Here is a 22217-nt window from a genome sequence, read left to right on the forward strand (position 1 = left end):
ACACACACCTGTGCTGTTTTCCAACCTTTATTTTGTAATTTCCCCCATTGCGGGACAAATAAAGGATATCTTAGCCCGGGCCCATTTTGATGGAAAATATTTTTGTCATGAAGTTGATTGTTGTCAAAGCTCATGACAGGCGTGACCACAGCATTTCTGGTCACCTGGACACTGACCGTCATGGAAGCACTCGTCTAGACGCGCTCCTTGAGGCAGAGGAGGGCAATGGCCCGGCTTCACTAACACACCAAAACACAAAAGAGGGGCAGGGTTACAGAGCAAAAAACGTACCCAAGGGAGCAATGCGGCCGCAGGATAGTGAAAAGTCACTTACGCTAACCTGTGAAAGGTGCCATGCAATTATATCCTCCACATCCATTGCGGCAGCATTTCTTTTCGTCGGAACAGTCTCTGTCATCAAAGCAGAGGAAGGCGCATACCCCGGGCTGCCCTTGTGTGTCCGGACACACTCCTGGCTTAACTGAAAATCAGATCCCGAAACGAGCAGGTTTTCAGGAAATGTTCTGTAAACCCCACGTTGTTACAGCTACAGCTGCTGTGAAAGCGCCACACACAAAAAATGTTTCGGAAGGGTGTGTCGCAGAGAAGCACAAAAGTCTGATTGACTTCCAGAAGGGAAACAATTTTGTAATTCGTACTGAAAGAAGGAGGGATGCAGACATCTTCACAGTCGAAGACGCAACACTTGTGGTCCCCAGGGCAGTCTTGGTCACTCCCACATCCCCTTTTTGATATTGCAAGTAAAGCACGACGGGCACATTCGCCTGGTTTGGGGTGAATCTCTTGAGTGAAAGAACAAAACAAAACATCTTGAATCATCCAAGAGTATCGTGTTTTTAAATGGCTCTGAAAATGATCAAGAACTTACTGAGAGAATCCTGAGTAAAAACAGGATGAAATTGCACAAATGCACCGAGCGCGAAAAGCAACGCACAAACTGCGTACTTGTCCATGCTTGGATATGAATGTGCTGTTGATTTCTCTGTCGGGACAAACAAGACTTGCAGGTGTGTCACCCTGAAGAGGATGCTGGGTCCTTGTGCCTGTACGATACAATCACATCCATCCATTCATCCTTTTTATGATCAACTTGATCCTCACGTGGGTCGCGGGACATGCTGGAGCAGGGGTGCCCAAACTTTTTGGACCAAAGATCTACTTTTCGATCAACTTTAACCTCACGGGATCTAACCTTACCGGCGCGCAACAGCTCTGATCACAAGCTGCAATTGCAGACTGCTGAGCGCTAACAAGTCTCGGTGACGTGAATTCAAGATTTACCTGCTTTATTTTATTTTTTAAATATTTCTTTTGTGAAAATGAGACTGATGGGATGATTAGGGTGCAGCGTACATTTACACAAAAAATATATTACAAACATGTACAAAGACACACAAATGGTTGTTGGGGTTTTTTTTCTCCTCGGATCTACTTGGGACCTTTCTTAGATCTACCGGTAGATCAGGATCGACGTAATGGGCACCCCTGTCCCGGAGCCTTACCAGCTGAACTGGCTGCCAGCCAATCGCAGGGCACACAGAGGCATACAACCATTCGTGCCCACACAGACACACACACGCCCCAAGGGACAATTTTGGTACAAACACATTCTGTCGTAATCGTTTCCAAGAGCTCCTTTTTTTTCTTGTGAAATCACACATTATTTTTGGCCCCTGTACTAATCAGATTTGGTATCATCCTACATGTCCTGTTGAAGATAAACTGCAATCTTTATCGGTATTGAGTGGTTCGTCTCACGGACACTTGTAAATACTCCGCGATTTGTCGGATGTTTGCTTATTTTTAGGATAGCAGAGAGTTTATCATTGAAATACATATTTTCCAGCATGTTACGTGTCTTTGTAACTGTCAGATCTAAATCCAGCTCTTGATTAATTGTGTTATTTAGTGATTTATATCAAGTTAGTTATACCAACCATGAAAGAAAACTGATTTGCAATGTTTTCATTGGATTATCCATCCATCCATTTTCCAATCCGCTTAATCCTCACCAGGGTCGCGGTGGGTGCTGGAGCCTATCCCAGCTGTCTTGGGGCAGTAGGCGGGGGACACCTTGAACTGGTTGCCAGCCAATCACCGGGCACCCATAAACGAACAACCATCCGCGGTCAAACTCACACCGAGGGACAATTTAGAATGTTCCATTGATTAACCTGCCATGCATGTTTTTGGAATATGGAAGGAAAAGGCAGAGGGAGAAGATGCAAACTCTACAGAGGAAGGCAAGAGCAGGAATCGAACCCTGCACCTCTGCACTGTGAGGCCAACATGCTAACCAGTCAACACCAAGTGCACTTTCTCAACAGCTGCAGCTGTAACGGGGCTTTCCAGAACATTTCACATAAAAAACTACACCATAACATAAAAAGCCAGTAGAATTGTAACTATTCCTGCATACACCTTGTGTGAAGCGGTTATAAAAGAGGAGAGACTCGGTCTTTATTCTCCAGTGGACCAGAGACCTCATGACAACAGTTTACATGACGTCACACAGGTCTGCTACAAACTAAATTTGAGCATGAATTATTGAGTCAAAGTGAGCAAATTGTCTTCAAAAAACATTGTGATTATAATTATTGCCAGGTACAATTACAACTCAGTGTTTCGTCTGACTCTTAACAATGCACCAAATTGCTGTTAGAGTTGTTTCGTCTCCTAGACGGAAATCAACGATGCGTCTTTGTCACATTTACACACACAATATGGCGACTCATCAACGTCCAATATGGTGTCTAACGGGTTATCTTCGAGTTTTCGGGTTGGACAGCCCTGTGTCTGTGCGAAACACGTCACGTGTCCAAACAGGAACTCCTCCCAACAGGGAACAAGAACTCGAAAACAGAAATAACTTAATGTGGCGGTAATACGCACGCGCGCCGATTGCAAACTATTCTTGAAATAAGAAGAAACACAACAGCAATGGAGAAGGAAGATGTGAAAATATTGCTTCCGACTTTGCGAGCTACGTTGGAACCCGCCATCGACTTCTTCAATTTCTCCGTGACATGAGATTACGTAACAGGAAGAAGGTAACTTTGAAATTATTGTTATGATTAACGCCGACCGATTTCCCCGGTCTCTCTCGAAGTCTCAATTCTTCGTTACGTCCCAGTAAATCCTCTCAGTCCACAGCCGGTTAACGTGTGCCGAAAATATTGCCGAATAAATCCTTTACAATTAAATCGAGTTAATTTTATTTGAACAATAATTTAATTGTAGCATTGCTCTTAATTGGGTTGTAAATCAATATCTATGTTCGAGTTTTCACTCATGAACATTATTCTAGTTGTTTTAACAGCTATGGCAGTTGGTCATGAAAAAGAATAGCTCTGTACTTTAAAAGCTAAGCACTACTACATATGCAATAGGATTTAGTTGGTATATACAGTACTACATTATGGTTGAAAACGTTCAACCTTTGCGTGTATGTTGAAAGATGCACTTTCAAAACATAATTGCTTCACACATACCTGTGATAAAACAACGTGAATAACGTCACTGCACACGATCAGACCAAATGTCACAAAAAATAAATGATGATCGTGTCTCCGCGTATTTACAAATGTATTTTTTTTCAATGTGAAATTCATCTGGGCTGGCTGAGTTGCGCACAAAGTTTTTTTTTCTGTTGTGTGAATGGCAACAAGTCGGTTCACGTGTGAATTGCACTTCCTGCCATCTAGTGGAAGAGCATTGTAATTGTTCAGCGGGTCACCAGACAAAAACACCACATTGTTCTTAATAAATCAATAATTTCTGGAACAATTAAGTGAAAGTGGTCCAGACGTTGGAAATCACTGCACGAGTGGATTGATTGGTGTCAATTCACTTCGTGTCAATGTGTATTAGTGCGACACAACGGAATTTGTTTGCCTTGGCAAAATGACTGATGCTTTATTTATTTGCAGTGGCCATTTTGTTTGCACTGCTGTTTAGTATGCATTTGTGAAAAGCAATACCGGCGACTGGGACTCTATACCAATCAAGCTCTCTTTTACTTTTTGCACTTATGGTGATATGTATTGAGCCTTTATTTGGCCAGTCGTGCTACATGCAATGTACTGACTATGACTGCCCATTGATGGCGCGACACCCTGACAAGAAGACGGCGGCAATCGTTTGAGGGCTGCAACTCATCAGCTGCACTTTTCTCAAAACATGCACAACACTTTAACATTTTATTCAGTTGCTGTAACTTTTGTCTCATCCCATCAGGGGGTTCCCACAGTTGAGTCACTTGTGTGATTTCTTGGCAAGTTTTGCACCAAATGTGCTTTCTGATGGAACTTTTTTCCCTCTTCTTGTTTTAATAAATAAACATTGAGTACCCATATGACATCTGCGGCAGCATCAATCGTGAGACGTCTTACGCATTAAATAAAACTGTACACTAAAAGATTGTGTATATGCCAAGTCAAGTCATTCTTACGCATAAAAGAAACGGTACACTAAAAGATTGTGTATATGCCAAGTCAAGTCAGCTTCATTATTTTTTTTAATGTACTTCTGTTGTACTTAATGAAGTGGATGTCCTGTGTATACATAAGGTCAACCAAAACATTACAGTATTTTCACTGCTGTAATCTTATTCTGTTTTTTTTTTTCAAATTCATCTTTACATTTGGTATATTAAGATATTTTGTGATGTTTTCTTTAATCAACGTATATCTTCTCAGAGATAAACTCTTGAACTCGCTTTGGAATGATTGCAAGTGAGATAAACTCTTGAACTCGGCTTTGGAATGATTGCAAGTGAGATAAACTCTTGAACTCGCTGCATAACTTGCTTGCCACAGCGACTTCATAGTTTGCTTTGCTATGTTCCTGAATTGTCGAAACTTGTTTGCAAAAGAGGGAACAAGGCAAGATGTTCTCGTGGAATGCCACTTGGTTACACAACAAACAGTGTGGCGTAGGGGGAGGTGAGAATTGCCACTCACCCCTCCCGATGCACACACTTTAGAGGATAAAAGGAGGGAAGCGATGCTCCTTTAGCAGAGTCTGCTGCGGGTAGCGTACGGACGCCCAGCTCGTATTGAAGCTCACTCTGCTGAGGGTGTTGGCTCTCCACCCTAATGGCATACGGTAAGAGTATATCATCTTTAGCTTCATACAACTTGTTTGAACTGTGTTATCATTTCTGCGTGGGACCAATAAAGTGCCTACTGTTGGTAGCCAGAAGTGTCTTGTCGTTATTTCTGAGTGCCTATCTCCGACGATCCTATTAAAATTGACACTCACACCGATTGAGTGTCAGAAGTGTTTCAAAACAACATTACATTAAAATGAAAAACAAAACACTTGTTTTGTCAGTGGACTGCTTCTATTTTTTTTTTACCCACTTGGTATTTGAATTACGGTAATGCATCTTCCAGGTTGATTGCACATCCAAAATGTTGGCTCGCGTACTGTGACCACACCACAAAGTTCTTAGTTTGCCAGATGTTAGACAGAACCCCTCCCCCGCCCCCACCCCCTCCGCAAATCTCTTTATTATTGTGTTCCCTCTGTGAGAGGCAAAATACTTTTACAGTGATCAGTTGACCATTTTTTATGATGAGCTGAGGAAAAGAGGGTCACATTTTGAAAGAGTGATTCAATGTTGGAATTGGATTACTTCTCTCTGACTGCCCTCATTTCTGGACTGGATTGGACTGTACAAGCAAATTCCAATGGGGCAGACAAACACAAGAGGTCACCATGTAGAAGGGAGTTGCAGGGGAGATCAGCTGCAAATGGTTTCCTCTTCAAGTGTTTCATAAAGAGCAGGCTTCAGATAGCTGTATGATTAATATGCTGATGTGCCCGTATTATGGATGAAAAGCAGATATAGCCGTGTTGAAGATGTTATGAGATGGGTTGGTCCAATGTGTAAAGTAGATCCTGTCATGTTGGAGTGTTGCTACATTCCGGTAAACATGTTTTCATTGATGGCATACTTCGGGAAGTAATCGTGCAACACACTTCTCATTTATTTATTTATTTTAAATAGCAAGACAGGAAATGATTTGAGCTAAAAATTTGTATGATCTGAATACTTCCGGCGGCCCGGTAGTCCAGTGGTTAGCACATCGGCTTCACGGTGCAGAGGTACCGGGTTCGATTCCAGCTCCGACCTACCTGTGTGGAGTTTGCATGTTCTCCCCGGGTCTGCGTGGGTTTTCTCCGGGTGCTCCGGTTTCCTCCCACATTCCAAAAACATGCGTGGCAGGCTAATTGAACACTCTAAATTGTCCCTAGGTGGGAGTGTGAGCGCGGATGGTTGTTCGTCTCTGTGTGCCCTGCGATTGGCTGGCAACCGATTCAGGGTGTCCCCCGCCTACTGCCCGGAGACAGCTGGGATAGGCTCCAGCACCCCCCGCGACCCTCGTGAGGATCAAGCGGTACGGAAGATGAATGAATGAATGAATGTTTTCATTGATGGCATACTTCGGGAAGTAATCGTGCAACACACTTCCCATTTATTTATTTATTTTAAATAGCAAGACAGGAAATGATTTGAGCTAAAAATTTGTATGATCTGAATACTTCCGATGTACACCCCGTAACCACCGTTGAAGGAAAATGTTTATTTAAAAAAAAAAACACTCTCCTTTCTCCTTCTGTATTTTTGTCATGAAGTTGATTGTCGTCAACTCAGCAGGGCTTACTGCATGCATGACCGCAGGTTGTCCTGCAGCATTTCTGCTCCTCTGGACATTGACCATCATGGTAGCAGTACTCTGCACACATGGGAGTTCCTTGGGGCAGAGCGCAACGGCCCGGCTTCACTGACATAGCAAAAGACAAAAGAATGCACGGTTACAAAGCAAAAAAAGTACCCAACGGATTAATGGCGACCACGGAGGCACTCAAAACTATTAAGCTAACCTTTGTAAGGTACCGTGCACTCGTGTCCGCATCCGTTGGAGCAGCATTTCTCCTCATTGGGACAGTCACTGTCGTCAGAGCAAAACTCGGCACACTGCCCAAAGCCCCACTTTCGACGCGGACACACTCCTGGCTTATCTGAAAATCAGAACCCAAAATGAGCAGGTTTTCATGAAATGTTCTGTCAACCCCGCGTTGTAACAGCTACAGTTGCTGTGAAAGCGCCATATTAAATCAAATGTACGGGAGGGTGTGTTGCAGAGTAGCACTGAAGTGTGATAAACTTCCACGATGGGAAAATCGTACTGAAAGAAGGAGGGACGCAGGAGGCTCCACAGTCAAAGACGCAACACTTGTGGTTCTCAGGGCAGTCTTGATCACGCGCGCAGCCCTTGCGTGATGGCACCACTTGCAGAAGACGCGGGCATCGGCCCGCTTTCGGGAGAATCTCTGATGGGGAGGAGAAGAAAAAAAAAACCCCCAAAAAAATCCAGAATTAGACGAGTCAACTCGAGAGAGTTGTTTTGAAAATGGCTAAGAAAATGATAAAGGTCTTACCTGTCAAATTGTTTCGGGAATTCTGAGTAAAAACAACCTCAAACTGCACAAATGCACCGAGCGCTATAACCAACGTACAAACTGTGAACTTATCCATACTTCGACAAGAATGTGCTCGTTTTCCCCCAGTTAGGACAAACACGACTTTCAGACTGGGGTCGCCCTGGAAGAGGATGCTGGGTCCCTGTGCCTGTACGATACAATCACATTAGATCCGAATATGTTCTAAGAGCTATTTTTTTCCTCATGAAATCATTAACTATGTATGTGTGGCTCCGTAGCAATCAGATTTAAGATCTTCCTACATGTCCCGTTTAAGATAAACAGTAATCCTTTTCGGGATCGATTGGTTGGTCAGATCTAAATCCAGATCCCGATTAATCGTTTTATTGAGTTATTTGCACCAAATTAGTTATAGCAACCACTAAAGAAATCGTATTCACGATTTTTCCATAGTATTAAATGAGAAATATTTAAATAGCGCTTTCTCAAGAGCTGCAGCTCTATCAAAGCACTTTACAGAGCATTTAACATAAAATAGCGCAAACAATACAACGTAACATAAAACACGCACAATATAATCATGTTTGCACTGTGGTTGAGAGAGAAAAGTTATTTCATTTGTGCTTTATGTTTCACACAGAGCATATTTGACAATAACAACTGACTTGATAACTATTCCTGCATACACTTTGAAGCAGTTACCGATAAAGAGAGACTCGATATCCTTTCTCCACTGGATCATAACAATGTGCGTGACGTCACTCAGGTCGGCTCCAAACTAAATTTGAGAGTAAACAAGAATTGTCGAGTCATAAAGTAAGCAAATTGTCTTCGTAAAATATTGTGATGTCTTAAACTCATACAATCTCACAAAATGACTGTAAAACATTTGTTTTGCCTCCAAGAAATTAAGGATGCATCTTTGTCGAATGTTCCATTTTTACACACGCAATATGGCAACTTATACACGTCCAATATGGTGTCTAAGGGGTTATCATCGTATACATTTCCGCGTCTGTGCGAAACACGTCACGTGTCCAAATAGGAACTTCCCTCCCCAATAGGAAACGAGAACACGAAAGCAGAAATATTAACTTCAGGTGGCGGTAATGCGCACGGACCCTGGTTGCCAACTATCCCTGGAGAAAGAAGAAACACAATCGCGATGGATAAGGAATATGTGCAAATATTGCTTCTGACTTTGCGAGTTTATATTGGAATCCGTCATCGACTCCTTCAGTTTCTCCGTGACATGCATCAACAGAGATTACGTAACAGGAAGAAGGTAACTTTAAAAGTATTGTTATGATGAACACTGCGACCTATTTTCCCGATCTCGCTCCAAGTCTCAAATCTTCGTTATGTCCCCGTGATTCGTCAGTCCACAGCTTGTTAACGCGTGCGTTCGATTGAATTTTGCGGATAAATCAGGCCCCATCTTTGTTTTAAAAGTGAACAATGAATATGATTTTTCGAGGGGTCAATACTTCAAAAAAGGGAAGTAATGAACCATCTTATCATTTGATTTGTCCAGCTCAACCATTATTGGGATACTTTTTGCAACATGCAGAATTGTATTTAATTTGTCAATTTATAATGTTGCTGTTTCCCCCCCAAAAATACTCAGGAACCTTAAACGTGCTAAATAAACATTTCAGAATAAATACTTTACGATGAAGTCACGTTACATTTTATTTGGATACTAATTAATTATACAATTTTAGCGTTATTCTAATAATAAGGTTGTAAATCAATGCTTACGTTAGAGTTTACCCACATGAACATTATTCCAGCTCGTTTAACTGCTTTGGCAGTTGGTAAAGAAACAAAACAATAATAAATGGAACTTAATCTGTTATTTTATCATCAAGCGGGATGGACAATGTCTTCTTAACGGTGTCTCAGAATCACTTTATTACAGCTGCAGTTATTGTTTATCTTGGGTCAACTCAAATTTACAGGTGCTGTTGTGGCTCATATCAAGGCGAGCGCCACCTTCCGTGTGGATGCGCCCGCGTTCTCGGCACTGGTGGGACCACGTTGTTCCGGATTTCAGCCCTTCGCAGTTCCAGCAGAATTTCCATTTATCCAGGAAGACCTTTGAGTACATCTGCAGTCGGGTGAAACATGCCATGGGGAGAAGGGACACAAATTTCCGTCCCTCGATCCCTTTTGAAAAGAGAGTCGCCATTGCCGTTTGGAAGCTCGCCAACGGCGGTGGCTACAAGACCATTAGCCGTCTCTTTGGGGTGGGCCTGAGCACCGTGTACTTGTGTGTGCGAGACTTCTGCGTCGCGGTCACTAAGCTACTCCTTCCCATCCACATCAGATGCCCCGACGCTGACCAATTGGTGGAGCTGTCCACTTTGTTTCACGACACTTGGGGAGCACCACAATGTGTGGGTGTACTCGGTGCTTGCCACATTCTCGTAGCGATTCCGAATGAGAACCCCCAACAATACAGAAATCAGAAAGGCGGATACTCTGTCATTCTCCAAGCGGTTGTGGATGGAAAAGGACACTTTTGGGACATATGTGTTGACTCTCCGGGGAGTGCGTGTGACGCCGCAGTGCTACAGCGGTCACCGTTGCGGGAGCTTCTAAGCGACGGGCAATTGTTGGGTCAAAACAAAGTCGACATCTCGGGCCGTGATGTTGGCCATTACCTCATCGGTGGCCCATCGTACCCCGCGCAGGAGTGGCTCATGACACCCTTCCGCGACACGGAAGACCTGACTCCGGAACAAGTCGCCTACAACTCCCGACTGAACCGTGCAAGGTCCGTTTTAGAAGCAGCACTCGGGAGATTGAAAGGTCGATGGAGATGCCTCACGAAGAAACTGGACTGCAAAGTGGAGCTCGCCAGGGAAATGGCTATTGCCTGCTGTGTACTGCATAACATTTGTGAAGAACACGGTGACGATTTCCAGGAGGCGCAGCGTGAAAGTCCACCTGGTCAGACTTCACCTATGGACTGTACCGCACAAGGGCCTGGTATTAGAACCGCATTGCTGCGGTACTTTAGCGGGGACAATCAGTGAATGTCGTCCATCCATCCATTTTACATGCCGCATAAACCAGCGCCTCTCTTGAAGGATCACTAAGATAAGATAAGATAAGAGAAGATATCCTTTATTCGTCCCACACTGGGGAAATTTACAGCCTCCAGCAGCAAGAATGTATGTAAAAAGAAAAAAAAACAACAAACATCTTTCAATTAAATACAATATGAACACAAATGGATAAATCGCAGTACTATTTACAATTTTCCTTCACATCATTTAATTATTATTATTATTATTATTATTATGATTGTTATTTTTTATTCATCAGCCTGACAGCAGTTGCTACTACTTGCTGGGCCCGTCGCCAAAGCATCACAGGATGCACAGACTGCTCACAAAAATCGAAAGATGTTAAACGGCTTTCGCGTGAAATTTGGGGACTGACCTAAAATGCACTCTACCCTTACCAATGGAACTTATTTGGACCAGGGTTGAACTTTAAAATCTGAAATGTCCAGCTGTTCAGTGCTTGGGTTGTTTTTTCACAACATGCTTTTCTTCTAGCAAGGAACTAACTCAATGTCAAAATTCACAGGATGCGTTTGGTTATTTATTTCATTCATTCATTCATCTTCCGAGCCGCTTGATCCTCACTAGGGTCGCGGGGGTGCTGGAGCCTATCCCAGCTGTCTCCGGACAGTAGGCGGGGGACACCCTGAATTGGTTGCCAGCCAATCACAGGGCACACAAAGACGAACAACCATCCACGCTCACACTCACACCTAGGGACAATTTAGAGTGTTCAATCAGCCTGCCACGCATGTTTTTGGAATGTGGGAGGAAACCGGAGCACCCGGAGAAAAACCACGCAGGCCCGGGGAGAACATGCAAACTCCACACAGGGAGGCCGGAGCTGGAATCGAACCCGGTACCTCTGCACTGTGAAGCCGACGTGCTAACCACTGGACTACCGGGCCGCCCGGTTATTTATTTATGTATGCCAATTCCGAGGTGATGCACTTGTTGATGAGACTCGATAAGCTCAGTTAGCCGCCACCTTTCCGAGAACATCCTTGAGTACTGTTCAATTGCTCGGTGTCAAAATGTGTACAGCGTGACGGGAGCCGTTTGAATAGCAATTCTGATTGAATCAGGATATTTTAGTCATCCATTCATGAATCAAACTCCTATTTTGAACTATCCCATTGCACGATGGTTATTTAAAATGTATACTGTGGAGGAAGATCAACCTAAAAATATCATCTAAAGGTGTGGCAGGCCGACGTGCATCATTGCCCACAACTGCAAACTGTAATTTCGAACGTCTTGTTCAATGTCTTTAATAGCGTCACCGAAAACAGGAGTTGAATGATTTTATCGTGCGTGCGTCAGCCGCATGCCCACAGAGGTTTTTCTTCAACTCTGGCATCGGGCCCTTGAAGTACTTGTTCAAATGGCGTTTCTGGTGACTGTACCAAATGTGATTGCTACACGGTTTCTCGCTCCTGTGTTGTCATTTTAACACCAGGGTTGATTACGCAGCTCAAATTAATTTAAAAGCACACATTTTTTTAATTTTAAAAAAAGTTTTAAAACCACAGTGTCATATTCGTAATTGATGACAAAGTAGAATCACCTCAAAATTGTACACCTGGTTATAAGATAAGTTAAGATAACCTTTATTTGTCCCACACTGGGGACATTTACAGTCGACAGCAGGAAGATTGTGGGTAGAAAGAAGAAATAAGAGAAAACAAAGTGTTTGCATTCACAAAGTAAATGTTACCATTTCAATGTACACCGTTCAATTAAGTGCAATATAAACATAGATATCGATAACACATTTTATTTTTTATTCGGCAGCCTCACAGTAGTCGGTAGGAACGAGCGGCGGTGTCTATATCTTATCGTTTCCACTACTGTTTTTAATATTCTAACCAACCTATTTAGATAAATGATACAGATGTATGCCCCATTAGATTTATTCAAGTGTACTTAATGAAGTATCTTGTCGATGTTCCCTTAAGAAAGTCAATCAATAAAATTCTACAGAAAGTCTTGTTGTCACGCTTGTCCTCACTATATGTCGGGCTGAAGTCGACAACATTCACCATCACTCGACAAGAATATTTTTTGGAATGTGGGAAGAAACCCAAGTACGCAAACGTCAAACGGGACGGCCGGAGCAGCCTCACGGACGTGCTCAACACTTTTATACCATACGTATTGTTTTGTGAAGACTTGGAGGGATAAAATGGAGCGTAATGGACGTCATTACATGGTGGGGTGTACCTAATGAAGCGTCCATTTTAGATGAGTATATTCTCATTGCCAACCAGTAGAGGGCGCTGTCGTATCATTGCATGATTCCGACCTGCAATAGAACAGGTCCCACTTAAAGTCATTGGAGGCTGCCTCCGCTTCAATATCAGTTCACTTGCATAATTTCGATACATTTTCCACTTATTTTCATTTCAGTTTCGTAAGATAAGAAAAACCTTTATTAGTCTCGCAATGGAGAAATTCCCGATTCACAGCGGCAAAGTTATGAAGGGAAGAAGTAGAACAACAAAATATAGGAGCTGCTGGAAAGGCAGCCACTCACGCGGCGCCATTTTGAAGTCAAAATAACACAACAAAACACTTAGGACACAGACAGTCGCGCAATCTTCGCCAATTTTCTGCATACACTTTGTTGTCTGAAGCAGTTATAGATGAAAGAGGAGAGGATCAAAGTGTCCTTTCACCAGTGGATCATCATGCTACGATTTCTCCGCTGAACAAAGTGGGGCTGTGAAAAATGCTGACCATAACAGGCGCAAGACACAAGCGCCCCGGGACTGTCCAGAAACGACAGTCAAATGGCGCCGACATTCCTCCCAGGCAAAAAACAGTGCTGGTATATACCCATGATGCCGAGAAGGCGCAACCACCAAGCACAAAGTCTCCTCCTTGATGAATGTTGTGGCCAAAAAATGCTGAAAAAAGCCCACATTAGGTCCACACGACGTAACAACAAACACAAAGTGACGAAACAAACAAATAAGAGCATCCATCCATCCATCCATCCATCCATCATCTACCGCTTATCCGGGGCCGGGTCGCGGGGGCAACAGCTTTAGCAGGGAAGCCCAGACTTCCCTCTCCCTAGCTACTTCTTCCAGCTCTCCCCGGGGGATCCCGAGTCGTTCCCAGGCAAGCTGGGTGACATAGTCTCTCCAGCGTGTCCTGGGTCTTCCTCGGGGTCTCCTCCCGGTGGGACATGACCAGAACACCTCACCGGGGAGGCGCTCAGGAGGCATCCGAATCAGATGCCCAAGCCACCTCATCTGGCTCCTCTCGATGTGGAGGAGAAGCGGCTCGACTCTGAGCCCCTCCCGGATGACTGAGCTTCTCACCTTATCTCTAAGGGAGAGCCCGGACACCCTGCGGAGAAAACTCATTTCAGCCGCTTGTATCCGGGATCTCGTTCTTTCGGTCACGACCCATAGCTCGTGACCATAGGTGAGGGTTGGGACGTATAAATAAGAGCAAAAGAATAAAAGTCACATTTTAAGTACCGTAGCTAGTTTGTTAAAGGAAGTTGGAACGTTGGTCGACTGGTTTGCACAAATCGGCCTCACGGTGCCGATTCCGGCTCCGGCCTTCCTGTGTGGAGTTTTGTATGTACTGCCCGTATCAGAGTAGGTGTAAGTGTGAGTGTGAATGGTTGTTCGTCTCTACGTGCCCTGCAATTGGCTGGCGACCAGTTCAGGATGTCCCCCGCCTACCGCCCGAACACAGCTGGGATAGGCTGTGGCAAGGCACCCTTGTGAGGATAAGCAGATTAGAAAATGGATGGATGGATGTTTCAAAGGATCAGTATCTGATAACTGCAGTGACGTATTTTCCTGAAACACATCTGCATCATCTTCCACAGATGCAATGTATCTATGCAAATCTATTCGGGCTGGATATGAATTGATTGACAGGTACGCCCAAACCATCAAACACGCTCAGTCTACTCGGTTATTATGCTCAGTGCAGTGAGCAGACAAGTAACATTAACCCCAGGGGAGGAAAGGCCAAGCAATTTGGATGTCGAACTGCACTGCTTCTTGCAAGCTCAGTAGCCAGCCTGGGCTTTTTTCTTTTTAAATATTTTTTTAACATGTATTTATTTTAATATAGTTGATTCTTCCATTATTTATGTCCAATTCTGATGATTGAATATGACATCATAATTTAATGGTTTTGAGGTCTTTGTATGTGGTTTTCTTATGTGCACTCATCACACAGGAACCTTTGGAATGTATCATTTGTGCTCCCTCCCTTCAACCTTTTCTATCCCCCTCCACCCCCCCCCCCCCCCCCCCCCCTCCAGCATCTCCCATGTCCTTGGGAATTCAATTATGGAAAAGTGTAGCTGGAAACCTTTCCTCTATGTATTCATATAAGGAGGCTTGGCTCATGGGTGATATTGTATGTCCTTGAAATGATGTAGATGCTATCAGTTTCGGTGGCTGGCTGTCAACGTTGCACATGGGGATGAAGTAGAGAAGGGGCAGTTTAGACTGTTAAGTGGAGGGGGGGGGAAGAAATAGTTCTCAATTTTTTATTGATCCGGATCGGAAACTTGCAATTAAGTGGAAGATATGGGTGGAAAACACTCGCGTAATGGATCATAGAAAGTACAGCACAGTTAGCTTCATGTGACGATCACACCTCAAATTGCGTGCACTGCAGACACGGTATCTGTAAAGCTAAAGTCTCGTGTCTGGAACAGTTTTTCGACCCACAAATTGACTAAAACTGACAATAATAATCAGCATCTCAGCCCGGGACAGAAAGAGACAGGAGCGACTGGTCAGGAAGGCCAGTTCTGTCCTGGGTTGCTCCCTTGACACTCTGGAGGAGGTGGGCAACAGAAGGATGCTAACTAAGCTAAAAGCTATGATGGCCAGTCCCTCCCACCCCCTCCAGCCCGCCCTGACAGCACTTGGTAGCTCCTTCAGCCAGAGACTGTTACACCCGCGCTGCAAGAAGGAGAGATACCGACGCTCGTTCCTACCGACTGCTGTCAGGCTGATGAATAAAAAATAACAATCATAATAATAATAATAATTAAATGATGTGAAGAAAAATTGTAAATAGTACTGCGATTTATCCATTTTGTGTTCATATTGCATTTAATTGAAAGATGTTTGTTGTTTTTTTTTTCTCTTTCTTCTTTCTACATACATTCTTGCTGCTGGAGGCTGTAAATTTCCCCAGTGTGGGACGAATAAAGGATATCTTATCTTATAATAAGGCATGTATGAAACTGGCCTGGCCAAAAAAAAAAAAAAAGATCACACCCTAAACTTCATATATTGCTGCACATCCTTTTGGGGCAAGCGCTGCAATCGGGCGATTTCTGTCACTCTCATGTGAGACTTGTGCACCTGTTGACAGCTATTTTGGCAAACTGCTCCTGCCAGCATGTTTAAGCTCCTCCCACAAATATATGACTTATATCACAAATCTTTGGAATAGTCCATTGTGTTGTTCTTAAACTGTTCTTGGCTGTTTTGGGGTCCCAGTGCCCATGTCAATCTTGAGATGATGTTATTTGTTTAAAGGTGATGGCGAATGCGGCAAAGTAGCCCAGAACAGGACCGAGCCTCGTTTGTGTGTCAGGGTAGGTAAGGGTCTCTTTTTTTTTGGATTCTTCATATTTACGTCTGCAAACGGCGAGTTTCTGTGACTTGTCAAAAGCTCCAGTTTGTTTTTCCTCTTTGTTGTTTCAGTCCAATCACTTTCAAGTTATTCCAGTGGACCACTATGGCTTTTTCTTTCAGGGAAGGCTACCGAGAATTGCGTGTTTGTGTTCCTATTGTAGTCTTTAAAAAAAAAAAAAAAATCATTCTTGTGAATGGTTGATAGACATCCATTCTAAAGTCGAATGACTAACCAGACAAATGAGCATAATTCAGTGACTCATGCTGCTACTGTGCCCACAGTGACCCCTCCCAAAAGAGTCTGATCTCCAACCTTTGACCGTAGCACCCCCCCCCCCCTTCCTCGGGCTGCTTGACTCAATCATGTATTACGTTGTGCATTAACCGGCCGTTGACCTCTGCATGCTAAACCCGAATGCCAAATCATCTCCACCCTTAGCAATCGCAACCGCTGATTCTGTTATCCGCTCTAGCTTCGGGCTTCAAAAGTGTCTCAAATGACTTGTCTTATCTAAATCACCCAAATGGTAGCTGACAGCGAGATAGACAATTGCTATGTTTTCATTTTGTAACTTTATTTAAAAAGGCTCCTCCTTTGGCAGCCTGACATTGGGAAACCTCTCCATTTGTCACTGAAACGTTTTTTTGCTATTATGACCAATAAGCTTGACCGTTGCCTCCCCACCAATATGTCGACTCACCCCGCTAATACAGAGAGTAATGGTCATCGGCCGATAATCTTTTTCAAAGTCAAGATAATGCTAATGCTTTTTAATGATGAAGCATGCGCCGAAATCCCTCCCCATCATCCAATTGTCTCCCGTGGTGGCGAGGCTGGCCTCGTCGCCGCCCCCCCGTGGGAGATCCGTGATGTATTCAGCCAGCCAGGCCTTGGGTTACAAAATGAAAACAAATGTAGTGTAATAAAAGAGAGAAGATGAAGTGATTGTGTGATGATGCTCTCCACCGGTGTTATAAATCAGAAAATAGAAGCGGAGCGAGTCATTTATGCTTCCACCTTCACGCGATATACACAAATAAAGAGGAATACGGCAGACATGCACACATTTAGTGTTCTTTTGTGACTACGGCAACAGCATTAATTGCAAAGGTGATTCACCTTGGCGTTTGGGGTTGACATGGTTGGGTATGTCATACTGCTTATCCGGAGCCTTTCCCATCTGCCAAAGGGTGAGTGAGGGGTGGGAGAGTGGGAAGTGTGTGGGGTCCATCAGAGAGCTGACCTATGGAGAATGCCAACCCTACACACTAGGAGCAGTCGACCCCCCGCCCCCCATTTCATTTGCTTGAAGTGATGGTGTTGCTGGGGCGAGCCTCCTATCTCCTATTAGAATGTTCTATAAGATTATTTTACAAAGCACTTGTCATATTATCCAGAACGGATAAAGCTGCACTGGCACAAGAGAATAAGCTCGAACTCCACCAAAAACGGTCTTTTCATTTTCATGTCCGTGCAAACCGATTGCACCAACTCAAACGATCATTCTCAATAATTATTTCCAATTTGCAAGAAAACGAATTGAATACTTTTGAAGTGAGCAAGTTAGATCCCTTCCGTAGTACGGAAGAGGATTAGGGCCAATGAAGAAAGAAAAAATAAGGTTGGCAAGATTCTCACTTTAATCTTTATAATTAATCATTATATTGATTAATTTAATCTTTATAATCTTTATAATTTAATCTTTATAATTTATCGTTTAATCTTTATAATTAATCTTTATAATTTAATCTTAGACTTTAATCTCAGTATTCTGACTTTAAAGTGAGAATTCTGACTTTAATCTCAGAATTCTCATTTAGGGCCAATGAAGAAAGAAAAAATACTTTCTGACTTTAAAGTGAGAATTCTGAGATTAAAGACAGAATCTTGCCAACCTTATTTTTTCTTTCTTCATTGGCCCTAATCCTCTTCCGTACATTTCTCTGTGGTCAACGTGATACATTTGCCAGTAAAATTCAGTCACACGTCTTAACTGTTTGATTTCGAATCTATTATTGTTTGTATTGTTTCGTTCTTTGAGTTCATTAGTCTTATTTTTTTAAAATCTACACTCTTTGTGTAGGTCGATCTCCAAAAGGCAGGGCGCACATTTGCAAATACAGTACAGTCGAGTCAAGACAGTACCAGAGAAGCACAAAGCTGTCATCCTGCTCTTCACCCGCAGGAGTCGCTGTGGTGCCGATGTATGACTTTTACTCCAGGGGGGGGGGGGGGGGGGGGAATGAAGCTACAGTCCCGATGCTAGTCATTGTGCAATTGTGACAACCTTAATTATACAGGAAATAAAACATCGACAGTGCTTAACAGATCTATCAAGCCACATGCCGTCGTTTGTCTCAGAGACCATCCAAGCGTCATGAATTGCTTGACTGTGGACGCTCTCATCTTTTTCCGTGAGCTCTCAAAACTTTTCGCATTTTCAACAGTAAGTGACACATTTCTAAAATATATTGACTTCGTTTCGTAGTCAAAACCGAGCCTCTGAGAAGTCGAGAAAGAACTCAATTGTCACATTCAACCACCAAGAGGAAATGTTCTGCAATGCACACGAATGACACCATGTAGACAAAAAAAAAAGAATCACGCTTGTCAGCCCCCCTTTTTTCAGCACAACAGTAAAACTGAAAAAGTAACCCTAAGAATGACATTTTAGCATTGAAAATATCAAGTGGGCGAAAACGTCTAGACCAGTACTGTACATTAAATTACGCCCGCCCCCCCAAAAAAAATAAACTAGCACTGTATGTCTGACTCATTGCTAATTATCTTGGCCCAGATAAATTCAGATTTAAAGAGAGAACAACTGGGACTGATTAAGAAGAGATAAACACTTCCTCGTCTTCATACTGTGTTTAGATTTTAGAATCAATACCAAAGTGATGAGTGATTTCTTTCCCCTGCTGTATTAGCCCCACATCCAAAGCCTCCCCTGCCCTCTTTTTACACCTGTAAACTTTGAAGGCGGACTTTAGACGTTCTCTGCTTATTTTCGACACATAAAGAATAATAAACAGAAAATGCAATAAATAATTGATGCCTAATAAGTTGACAGAGAGCACAGCAAGGCTCTATTTTTTGGGGGGGGGGCGGAAGAGAGGAAGCATCCTGAGTTGTTTATTTCCTCCTTTGCCTTCCTTTCTTTCTTTTCATGTCCTTCTCATTTTACGAGCCATGAGTCAACACAGCACACGCAAATGATATTTCGACACACAGTGCCATGAATAATGCATTTGAATTTACTTTTATGCCAGAGTTAGACCCCTCTCAGCAGCCGTTCTCTCCATCTACCTTCCCTCCCTCCTAGTCCCTTCCCCCTTTTATTCTTACCCCACCCTCCTCCTCCTCCTCCTCCACCTCCTCCTCTCTTCACTTTTCATCCTCATCAGAGCTCAACCTCATTTCTCTTTTCCATAACCCTCCCTTCCCTCCCTCACTTCTCCTCTCCGTCTTTCGCCTCAACCATCATGGCAGAGAGGAAGCGGTATACAGGATAAGACTCAAGTGTTCCAATATTTCTTATCAAGGTCCTGCTCAGGTGGCTGCTCGCTGACACATTTTATAATCATGACTCCAGGAATTGGTGCGCATCACCGATGGACTTGATTTACAATAGATGATTGGACTCCGATATATATGTGGAAGGTAGAAATGGGCTGAAAAGAGTCTTTCACCTTTAACTTTGCATTTAACGATGCTGCTGCTGCTGCAGGTTTTATGTTTTCGTGTATTTAAAACACGTGACGAGTTCGACAACAATGGGACAATGAAATAAATGCGACACTGATGATGACGACATTGAATTGATTCAGTGTCTGAATTTATTGACCGTGACTTTATCTGCTCGAAGAAAGTAATCATCAGCCACCAACAAAGTACAACTGCAGCATAATCGCATGTTTATCCACATGGGAAAAGAATGGGGTTTGCGATCAACCTCAACTTTATTTATAGAGCGCTTCCATCCATGTATCCATTTTCTAATCCGCTTACCCTCATAAGAGTCACGGGCGTGCTGGAGCCTATCCCAGCTGTTTTTGGGCAGTAGGCGGGGGACACCCTGAACCGGTTGCCAACCAATCGCAGGGCACACAGAGACGAACAATCATTCGCTCTCACAATCACACCTAGGGACAATTTGGAGTGTTCAATCAGCCTGCCATGCATGTTTTTGGAATGTGGGAGCAAACCGGAGTACCCAAAGAAAATCCACGCAGGCACTGGGCGAACATATACCGCATATATATCTATATCTATATTTTTTATATAGATATAGATATATATATAGGGCGGCCCGGTAGTCCAGTGGTTAGCACGTCGGCTTCACAGTGCAGAGGTACCGGGTTCGATTCCAGCTCCAGCCTCCCTGTGTGGAGTTTGCATGTTCTCCCCGGGCCTGCGTGGGTTTTCTTCGGGTGCTCTGGTTTCCTCCCACATTCCGAAAACATGCGTGGCAGGCTGATTGAACACTCTAAATTGTCCCTAGGTGTGAGTGCGAGTGCGAATGGTTGTTCGTTTCTGTTTGCCCTGCGATTGGCTGGCAACCGATTCAGGGTGTCCCCCGCCTACTGCCCGAAGACAGCTGGGATAGGCTCCAGCACCCCCCGCGGAGCGGCTCGGAAAGATGAATATATATATACAAAACACGTCTTTCTTAAATTTCAACAGACATAAATTGGTTGAGTAGAATTGGATGTATCATTTTATAAAAAATCACTTTCATTTTTTAAATTAACATTCTTAACAGCGTAAACTACAAGTGTAAAAACAATTTGACCGCTGGCGATATCGAGGTATCAAAACACAGCATTTTGCACACACCCTTAAAGTGCAAAAGGAAGCGTGCTTCTTAAGCTTGGGAGGCCAGTCCCTTCCCATCAAGACATGTGACTTTGCAGTGTACTTGCTTATTGACTTGTAACTGTAATTTAGTGATCAGCCAGGAGAGGTTTTTGTGTTTTTATTTCTCTTTGCCATTTTCGGGTCGCCTGCTGATGTTGTCGCACAAAAAAAAAACCAAAAGGCAAATTTTATCCTTTGGATACTTACCCGAGCTCAGGTTTCCTAAGATCGGCTGCAGTTTCACGCTTGACAATGGTTCCAACTCTGTTTATGTATCACACTGGAGACATATTTTGGAAGAATCCACGGTCGTATTCAACTCTTCATTATTCTTTCCATTTTTCTTTTAGCACTTGAAAGACAAAATGTCCCAAAGGCAAAAGGAAAAGCTCTTGATGTCTTAATTATTACCAGAAGCAAAGGTGATTATATTTTCTGTGCAGATTGTATGTTTTTTCTGACTCTTGGCAAAGTTATGCAAATACTACCTTCCTTGGGGAGGATGGGTGGTGTGTGTGTGTGTGTGGGGGGGCGTTGCAGAGTAAAACCATTCCATTTTGGAATAGGTCCAAAAATGTGGGGCAGGTCCATATGTTTCGTTTCCATCTTGCCCCTGCGCAAAGGCGCTTTCGCTCCTTGCCTTCCTAACCTTGTGAGGTATCAGACTGCAGCTCGCGTCAAGATTCAAATTGATACAGCATTGGCCTGTCAAAAATGATTAACCAATCAGCATACGTTGAGGAGATTAGCGTGCCAAAGTGCGGTTTGGATTCAACCCACCTCACATTAATGGCAGTTGAGTTGAGCAGCGAAGATGACGGCGATGATAATGTCAGCTTATGTTATGTTAGTAACAATCATTTTATGTTTGAGCAGCATATTATTTCATGTTAAGATGACCTAAATTGCATTCTGTTGTTGACTAATTGCTTCGACGTGTTTTTATGTTGATAGATTCTGATTGGCTGTTGATGTAAGGGAAAGCAGGAAGTGATTTTCGTTGCGAAGAGTGCATTCTCGATCGTGCTGCTGTGCAGACGTCTTTTGTATCGCTTTTCAATACAACTGCACTCAAAAGATTACATCTGTCTTTTTGACGTTTGTAAAGTAGAGCCATCCATTAAAAACAACGAACCCCTCAACTTACAATAATAATACCGTAACCCCTTCAATCCCAGC

The 22217-nt window shown here is 43.4% G+C and overlaps 3 protein-coding genes across 6 annotated transcripts in view; 1 reads left to right on the forward strand and 2 right to left on the reverse strand.

Annotated features, from left to right (window-relative positions):
* Window positions 1-27: 27 nt before the first annotated feature.
* Window positions 28-1183, reverse strand: LOC127591601 (waprin-Phi1-like). The gene is given in 5 exon segments (XM_052051861.1): window positions 28-239; window positions 335-481; window positions 660-803; window positions 890-1000; window positions 1003-1183. Coding segments are annotated over 4 exon segments (537 nt in total). The 5' UTR covers window positions 1139-1183; the 3' UTR covers window positions 28-239; window position 335.
* A 5319-nt stretch (window positions 1184-6502) lies between these two features.
* Window positions 6503-7651, reverse strand: LOC127591616 (whey acidic protein-like). The gene is made up of 4 exons (XM_052051887.1): window positions 7471-7651; window positions 7219-7362; window positions 6913-7050; window positions 6503-6812 (listed from the first exon to the last, which is right to left on the reverse strand). Exons 1-4 carry the CDS (start codon window positions 7565-7567, stop codon window positions 6679-6681), a joined length of 513 nt encoding a protein of 170 aa, XP_051907847.1. The 5' UTR covers window positions 7568-7651; the 3' UTR covers window positions 6503-6678.
* Window positions 7652-8492: 841 nt separating this feature from the next.
* Window positions 8493-22217, forward strand: part of LOC127591319 (TOX high mobility group box family member 2-like) — a 154729-nt gene continuing 141004 nt past the window's right edge. For 3 of the 4 annotated variants that reach the window (XM_052051361.1, XM_052051373.1, XM_052051381.1), the window contains exon 1: window positions 8507-8758. Coding sequence is in view for 1 of the 4 variants with exons in the window: in XM_052051385.1 (XP_051907345.1) it covers window positions 8639-8758; window positions 9435-10514 (1200 nt within the window). In the remaining 3 variants the exon portion in view is untranslated. Of the gene's footprint in view, window positions 8759-9434; window positions 10661-22217 lie in introns of those variants that run through there. The other variant, XM_052051385.1, reaches the window with a different exon arrangement.

Source organism: Hippocampus zosterae, chromosome 2 (assembly GCF_025434085.1).
Source record: "Hippocampus zosterae strain Florida chromosome 2, ASM2543408v3, whole genome shotgun sequence".
Classification (NCBI taxonomy): Eukaryota; Metazoa; Chordata; class Actinopteri; order Syngnathiformes; family Syngnathidae; genus Hippocampus; species Hippocampus zosterae.